The sequence below is a fragment of the Pipra filicauda genome, unplaced genomic scaffold (genome assembly GCF_003945595.2).
Source record: "Pipra filicauda isolate LSUMZ 115617 unplaced genomic scaffold, ASM394559v2 scaffold26_size5592650_pilon, whole genome shotgun sequence".
Lineage (NCBI taxonomy): Eukaryota > Metazoa > Chordata > Aves > Passeriformes > Pipridae > Pipra > Pipra filicauda.
In genome coordinates, this window is record NW_024104387.1 from 4,414,611 (window position 1) to 4,423,136 (window position 8,526).

At 47.3% G+C, this 8,526-nt stretch overlaps 1 protein-coding gene across 2 annotated transcripts in view; it reads left to right on the plus strand.

Moving 5' to 3' along the window:
• SWAP70 (switching B cell complex subunit SWAP70) overlaps positions 1 to 2,233 on the plus strand; it is a 39,161-nt gene extending 36,928 nt beyond the window's left edge. For both annotated transcript variants that reach the window (XM_027737626.2, XM_039382469.1), the window contains exon 12: positions 145 to 2,233. In XM_027737626.2, the coding sequence (XP_027593427.1) occupies positions 145 to 254 (110 nt within the window). In that variant the 3' untranslated portion in view covers positions 255 to 2,233. The remainder of the gene's footprint in view (positions 1 to 144) is intronic.
• The last annotated feature ends 6,293 nt before the right edge of the window (positions 2,234 to 8,526 follow it).

Sequence of the window (8,526 nt, forward strand, 5' to 3'; positions counted from 1 at the left end):
CCTCCTTGGACAGGCATGTCCTTGGGTCACCTTTGAGTAGGTTTCCAGTCACAGAAGAGGCAGCATTTTCCAAATCCTCCTGTGGTGGGTGTGCAACATCCCTGTCAGAAATGGCCCTCTCAGGTATTGCACTCTGTCTTCCAGGCTCCAAGAATCCTCACTTAATCACAAACTGGGGCCCAGCTGCCTTCACTGAAGCTGAACTGGAGGAAAGACAAAAGAGCTGGAAAGGGAAAAAAGCCACTTCTGAGTGACGGCGGTGGCTGACGAGTTGTCTGTGAATGGCAGCCCACCTCCCCTCGTCCTGCTTTGCACAGAGCAGCCTCTCGCTTGCAAAGTTCTTAGTTTGCTCAGCAGGTTGGGCCTTTGTACAGATGAAATACTGTTTATCACGTCAGTGTGTCTGCTGAGAGCTGAGCAATTGCAATATGTGGTGTCTGACACTACTTGCAGTTTGTTCTCGCTCATGTTTCCAGAAATTCTCTTCTTTTATAAAAGACTTCTCAACTGAAGATTTTTGTTGAAATGTAGCTTGTGACAGAGTTGTTTATGTACTAGCCTGTAACAATCTGACAGCAGCTAACCAATCAAGCAGCATCACTTTCCTTCCAAAAAGTGAGGGAAGCAATTGTTCCATTGGTTGAGTTAGTATAATTTAAACCCAGGATAAGTCAGTCCTGGAGATTGTGTCCAACTCTGAGACAGAGCATTACCTTTCCTTCCACTGAGCCTCCTTCTACTCTGTCCATCTGCTGCTCTTTGCATGGTGCTTAGTGCTCAGACACATCCTTTAGTGAGGGTGGGCTGGCAGTACATGCTGCCTGGTTGGATTTGGTGTCCTGTTTTCCTCTGTTTGCAAGAATACAAACAAAAGAACTAGAAATAGGCATGTAGAAAATGCTGCTGGAAGACATTTGGAAAAAAAATAGTCGTTGAAGACTGTTTTTGTACTGTCTCACACTTGAGAAGTGCTAAATAAAGCCTTGAGAGTTCTCTTAATAGTTTAAAAGATGCAGTTTTGTCTCACAGGTTTCTGAAGCAAATGAATGGAAGGTGGTAGCACAGTCCAGATATCATCTGCATCAAGGTTGTGTTTGTGCAAGAAATCTGATTAGAACATACCACCATTTTTAGATGTAGCACTTTTATCTTAATTGGAGGACAGATTAAAAAAAAAAGTAAAAGGAAAAATAAATTTCACTTTTTTTTTTTTAATAAAAATGATAAATGTGTAAAAATAACAGCTTTAGAAAAAAAAATCATTCCTGTCAGTAAATTAACTTCAGTGTTTCTAGTACTAGAGCTTCCCAAAGAGCCCGCTGCTCTGCCTCACAATTCTTTCCAGGGACAGAGCCAATTATTTTTGTTTCTTTAGGGAAAAGCAGCAACTCTGTGACTTTGCTCTGTAGATCTCCCACAGCAGACAAGAAGTCTGTCTATTGCTCAGTAAAACAGGATCCCTGCTAACTTGTACAGAGATTTTGAGAACTCCCCCCTCAAGGAGCAGGTGCCCACTGGTGTGGCTTTGAGTCAGCTTTGCCTGTACCCCAGACATCCATCCCTTAGCACCTGCTTGTTAGTTCAGCTACATGTTAAATTATTTTTCGTAAATAAGAAGTGAATTTTTCAGGTGGATAAGCAGTGCCTTTGCGTGCAGCACTGTGATACTTGGATCTTGGAAAAGCAGAAGTTGTACAGAAGTGGTGCCCAGATTTGGAAGTCAATACCATTTTATTTGCCTATTAACTAAGACTCACTCAAATACTGAATCTTCTCAGACATTTATTCTCCGGTTATATTTTTATACTAATTGAAATCTTTAATGATTCAGTAAATAGAGTGCTAATTAGAATGGCACGAAAATCCAGGATCTTTGTATTTGTACTTACTGTACAGGAAAACAATAGTTCCTTAAGCTTGATAACAAGGCATTTTTTTAAAAACATTGATCACGTTTACAGAAGCATTGTGAAGAAAAAAAACATCCAACTGTAATAGAAATACTAATGTGCACGTGGTTAAACTTTGCTAAAGGAGCTGGAACAGTATTTATAACTACCAATATCTTTTATGTGGAGAGCAAAAGGTGTATTGGGGCTAAACTTGTTTAATTTTTCTAACGGTCTTTATTTTGGACAACTGTTTTTTAAGAACACCAAATGATGCATGTTTTGATATTTTTTACTGTTCTTTAGAATTGGCTGTTTAATAAAGTAATATAAAGTCATTTACATTTTGGAATTAATTAGTGTCTTTTCGCCTGGGTTTTTTTTGGGTTACTGGTGTTCAAAATCCAGTAACTGTTGTGTGGAAGTATTACTTTGATGGAAAAGGTTTAATGGTTGGATCAATGGGATGTAGATTAAAGCTGTAATAGAGGCAGTGGTCACACAGATAACACAAATATAATTTAACAGCATTGCTTCTCTTACATGTTTGTATTCAGTACACCTTGGTACAGCATCATGGTGCTCAGCTCTGGCAGCCAGCCTTGCTCAGGAACAGTATTTGGAGGGTGCAGTTTAGCTGTCTCTGAAAGACAAGGATGCCAGGAGGGAAATGAATTGATGCAGCTGTTGTGCCTAGAGCAGCACAGGAACCTTGGAATGGGAACCTGGGACAAGGGCAGAGCAGGGCTCAGCAGGAGCTGACGGGAACACGGCTGCTGCGAGAGGCACCTGGGCACAGACACACACAACAGCCCGTCAGGGGGGACATGTCAGCCCCATATGTCTGTCTGGAGTCAGCTCTTACTCACTGCTAGAAGAGGAAATGAGACAAGTTTCCTTTTAGCTTTGTCGGCCCTGCTTGCTCTGACAAATTAAGAAAGCTTTGTGTGAAGCACTGCACATTAAAGGTAGGGGAGAGGTTGGTTTAAAAATTAAACCATTTGCATTCTGAGCAAAAATACCGCTTTAGACTAAGCCCCTTAAAGTGACACTGAACAGCGTTCAAAGGGAGCACAGAGCTGTGAGTCAGTCACCACAGCTCATGGAACAGTGAGCATGGGAAGCTGCATCCCGTTGTGGTATCATTTCCGGTGAGGCCAAGGGTTCCAGCTCTGCTATTCCAACAAACCAACGAGCCTGCTAATGGTGAGGATATCCTCAGTGAACTGTAGGACTAGGGGTAGCTCTGTTCTGCCCCAGGAAGCCTTACCTACACCCTGGGCTTAGCCATGCAGAGGCCAGTGGAAAGCTGTGGCTGCTGTTCCTAAACCCTTGGGAATGCTCAGCCGGCTTTCCCTTGTTCACCAGATTCAGGTTTAATTTACCTGCTGCTGGTGGAACAGTCCTGCAAACTAATACCACAGTACCATGCTTTTCCCTCTAAAAACAGGATGGGATGGTTTTTTTTGCCCTGTGATCATTTTATGGAGTTGATCTATGAGCTGTGCATAGTGAATCACACATTCCCAAACTAACAGGCCAGTTTCCAGCAACTTATGTTACTTCTGTTTCAGTGTCCTGCATGAACATCCACAAAAGCAAAGCCCATGTGGGGAAAAGAAAGAGTGTCTAAGGATAGAATCCGTATCCTGGGGCTGATGGGGGGACCCAACCCCACAAAGCAGTAACTGTTTGTAGCTGTTCATTGGGGGGGTGGGGGTTGGAATGAGATAATCTTTAAGGTCCCTTCCAACCCAAGCCATTCTGTGATCCTATGGCTTAGTCACACAGGCCTCCTAGAACACGAGCTGCATCATCTATCTCAGTAAAAGTGAACTGAAAATAACTGCTCTGATTTTTATCTCAAATATGTGAAGCAGTTAAGTAAAAAATTTTTGAGCAAACCAGTGCAGGGCCAGGAAAGGGGATATCCATAAAGTCATTCGGGGAGAGAGGTCATTATTTGTTCCCAAAGGAAAGGGCACAGAAAGGAGGCAGTACTACACTCTACTCTGCCGCACACTTGTCCCCTCTCAGAGAATGACAAATTCCTTCAACACTTAACAAGATTTTCGGGACTTTCCAACTCTGTCGGCACCATGCTGGTTTTTTGATAATTGTGGCTCTCTTTTGTTTGCTTTTTAAAATAAATCTTTTCGCGCCCCCGACGCCCCCCGCCTGGCTGTCCCCGGAGTTCCCAGGGCAGGAACACCAAGGGGTCTGGGGCAGGAACACGTCGGGCCGGAGCTCCTCATCGCTTGGCTCCGGCTGCCACCTCGTGGTGGCCCAGCTCAGCGTCCCCAACCCTCGTTACTGCGGTGTTCCCTACCTGTGGAGATGTCCCGGGACACACACTCTTCCTCTCCTTTCCCCCGCAGCAGGGAGTGCAGGGAAAAGCACTGTGAGCCAGGTCTCCTGTTGCACCACCATCACACACCTCCCTGTTGTCCCTGGGTTCATGCGCCAGTTCAGCTCCTCTCTTAGCTCAGCATGCCTGATCCCAGAGACATCCCATCAGCCTAGGAAAAAAAAGATCTTATGAATGTTACCACTGGCTTAGGATAAATTTAGGCTCAAAGCCTTGGAGCTAAGTCATGCATGTTTTCCCTGAAAACCCCCACTGCAGCACAGAAGGACAACGTGTACAGTTGGATACAGCATCCAGCAATCTCACACCTGCAGGCAAAGCTTGGGCTGCCATAGAGCTTTCTTAATGGCAGTAAAGCAGAGCAAGAAAAAATGGGTAAGGAAGTTTCCTTAGCTGCAAACAGTGTTTTTCCAGGTGCTTCTTACACATGCCCCGAGGCTGCAAGACTGGGGCTGAGAGGAGGATGTGCTCAGCATCACGTACTCCCCTTTTGAGAGCAGGACTCAGACTCATCCCTTCAAACCACAAACAGGGTGGGTGTTAGGAGGAGGGGATATCAGCCCATGGTTTGAAACACTTTGGAGCTCCCCACCTGGCAGGGTGAGCAGCTATACAAACATCATATCTTGAGGACTCCTGCTAGTGCTAATGTGGCCATGAGGTCCAAAATAAAATGCAAACAGAAATTTGTGACACTACTTGAATTCAGAGGCTGATGTGACTTCCACACATTGAGTCTCACTGTGAACTTCAATTACTTGGAAATGCCAGGAAGCAAAAGTGCAGAAAAGCACTGTTTTATGAACTGGCTTTCTGGGTACGTCAAAAATACTCATCCTTCAGAAAAAGGAAATGCCAGTGGTTGTTTTAACACATAAGACGAAAATAGATTTGGAAAAAGGTGACTGCTTCTCACCTCCAAAAGAAATTAAAATTGGACCAGTATGATGCAAAACAGTAGATTAAAAACATCCTGAAAAGCCTTGAGAGGGAGATTTAATGAGGCGGTTTTTAACACCTGTATACACAGCCCTGGAAGCCCTTCTGCTTTTTTTTCTTCTCATATTTTAGCCTACTTGACAGAGGAAATGTAAAAGGATATGAGCAGCGGGTCAGAGGAAAGCCCATGGCAGACTGGGCAGAACGTTGACAGAAAGAAAAAAAGAAATCACAACCTCCATAACAACTGCACTCACTTCTCCCCATCAACTGTTCTTTTAAATTCATTAATAAATGAGAAAACCACAAAAAAAATAACCCTTTCTATCCTACTCAATGTGCTTATTGCTCACATCACCTACCAAAGGAGCTTGATCTAGCACCAGCTTTATTCTCTGTTATTAATATCGTTGCTAATTAGTAGAGCTACTTGCCATGGCTACGGCACACAAACAGTTTTGACAGGATCTGGGCCTAAAAATGTCTTCATGCAAACACTCGCTGTTATTCCTGTTGTCGCCTGTTTTCTGAGCACACAACAGCGATTTGCTCAGGCAACACAGATTTCACCCCGGGGAACCTACCAGGGTGTTTGTGGGGATGTTTGAGGTGATTTGCACAGGTCTGCGTTGGCAGATCTCGCCCACAGTTGCACAAGGCGCCCGTGTCCTTTCACCTACCTTGGCCAGCAAGTCTAATTTGAACACATTAGCATCTCAGATGGGATTAAAAACTCAAGCATAGACATGAGACAGTTTCAAAAGCAGCCTGGACTTCCTTGGTGTTGACATTGATTAGTTGTTTCAGTGCCTACCAGAGCACGGGGATTTCTCTTTCCATTCTGAAGCGGCTTGTGTAGCTCAGCCTTGACTCAAGGTGTGAGTGCTGGGGAGCTGCAGGTCCTCTGGGGTGCTGGTTCCTCAGTCCTGACTAAACAAGAAAAAAAAAAACCAACTTTAAAAAACAACTTAAAAAATCTACTTACGGTCAGACTCTGCTTAGCCACCTTTACGAAGTCCCTCTCACAGCATAACTGGGACTGAAATTTTGCATTTGTTGCTGCCCAAGGTTGTGTTTCCTGAACCATCTCCTTTGCCAGTGATGCATTGGGCCATTTTAATCTCTCCCAGACACACAGTCAACTACCACATCTGCCTATGAGGGAGAAGCATGCTCTGTTTTGCAGCCAGGCTTTCCCTCCCTGACAGAAAGATTGTGTTGGCCCTGGACTGCTTTTTCCCAGGCAGAAGGTGGGAAATGATGGAGGCAGGGTATGGCCTGCTCACATACAGGCCCCACCAAAAGCTGAGTGGTGTGGCTGCTCCCTGTGGGGATGGAGGTGGCATCTTCTGTGTTTTCTGCTTTGCTTTAACATGGCTACTGCCTGCCTGTGAGGGTTGTACGATGCCCAAGGGGGTCGCTGCTGGCCCATGAAGCTTCCTGGGAAGATGGTTGGCCCAAAACACCCATCACCCCAAGTCTTTCTCACTGTATAGCTGCACGTGGCCCTGCTCACAAAAGAAACTTGCCTGCCTGTGCTCCAGCATGTTCCCTTCACTGTCACCATTTCAGATGGCAAGAGCCAAACCTACAGCTGCTCAGATCACCTCCAGCCAGAAAATCCTCCCCGACAGCAGGAGAAAATCCAGAGCATATATTCCTTGAAATCGTATTTCAAGGAACGGCGCAGGCATGGTACAAGAACCAGCCTGGCAGAGCAGCTCACCAGAGGAAGAGGGAACAAGAAAACAACACCGGGTGCCCAACACCCTTGCTGGGCCAGGCTGTTCTCCAGCAGTTCTGCTGTCGGTGCAGAGCACAAACTGGTCCCATCCAGCTTTGAGAACATCTCTGTGTCTGCCTCTCCCCTCACCCCATTCTGACCAGTCCCTGCTACTGGTGTCCCTGTGCCCGCCAGCATCCCAGTTAGGGGCATTTCCCACCCAGCAAATTTGAGGTGCTGTGTTGCTGCAGGCTGGCTCAACTACTTCAGCAGAAAGCTCTCGGGTGAGTGCTGAGCTCAGGGCAGCCTGTGCCCAGCCCAGGGAAGTGTGTGCCAGACCCAGGGAAGCGTGTGCTGAGCCCACACCACCCCTGGGAGAGCGATGCTGCACGACCGCTCGCTGCTCTTCCAGTTTTCCATTCTTTTCTAATTTTTATCTTGCCCCTCCTGATGAGCCCCAAGTCCCTACATGCCGAAGCAGGGCGAGAAGACTGACACGATTTTTCCAAAGCCCCTGGCGAGTCGTGGAACCCGCAGCCCAGGGCCCCGCCAGCTCCTACCCCGGCAGGCCAGCGAGGCAGCGGCAGCTGCTCCCCCAGAGACCGGGAGAACAATAAGAAATACCAGATCTGCCGCAGGAATGCGGGAGATACCGTGGCGGGGGGCCCTGGGGAGTCTGGGCAGGATTTGCTCACGGCTTGGCCGTAGCCCAGGGGATGCCACTGAGCTCGGGCTGTCCCGCGGTGGCGGGAGATGCGCGGGCCCCCCCCGGGCGCCGGACACCAGATGGCAGCCGGACACCGCCGCACGGCCCGGGAGAGCCCGGGGAGCACAGCCCTGCTCGGCAGGCTCCTAATGAATCACATCTGCGGATCCTGCTCTGGGGGGCGGGTTCGCGGGGATGCGGCACCGCGCGGGTGTTGCACAGCTGAGCCGGGCGCACGCTTGGAGCCGCGTCACTTTGTGTACGTGCAGCAGCACACTGCTGCGGCAGGAGGAAAAACCCACACCTAGCACCGAGCCAAAACCTCTTCCTAGGGCTGGGATGACTTATCTCACCAAAGAAAAGGAAAGAGAGGGAGGACCAGGCCGATGACGGACAAGGCTGTCAGCATACCCAGTCATCACAGCTCGGGGGGCTTCACCGACCTGCACCTCGCTCCCTCCTGTGCTCTGGGCACACTGATTTATTCAGGTGACTGAAACCAGGGTCTGCACCCGCCGCTGCAAAGGCCTGACACACTAATTTGAGACTCATACAGTTACTCTGTTGGGTAACAGTTTCCCTCAATGACTTACGAACTTTAATCCAATTTTGAAATGTAGGGGAGGATAAATTGGATAACCTTAGCTCAACTGCTCATGCCATAAGCCCTTGAGAAGTGGAACTGGAGGGGTTTTTTTCCTCCAGAAAACTTTTGTTGGCCCACAAAATCCTCGGTTTTTTCTTAGCTCAGACACCAAAAGGAGGAGTTTTCGACTTCCAAAAATAAATCAAAGACACCATGATGCCTGCAGGGTATTTGTTTCTCCATAGGAACGTGAACCTGGTGGTTTAGTTTAAGAGAGGCTAAGCTACCTCTCACATTTTCTACATTCCTCTTTCT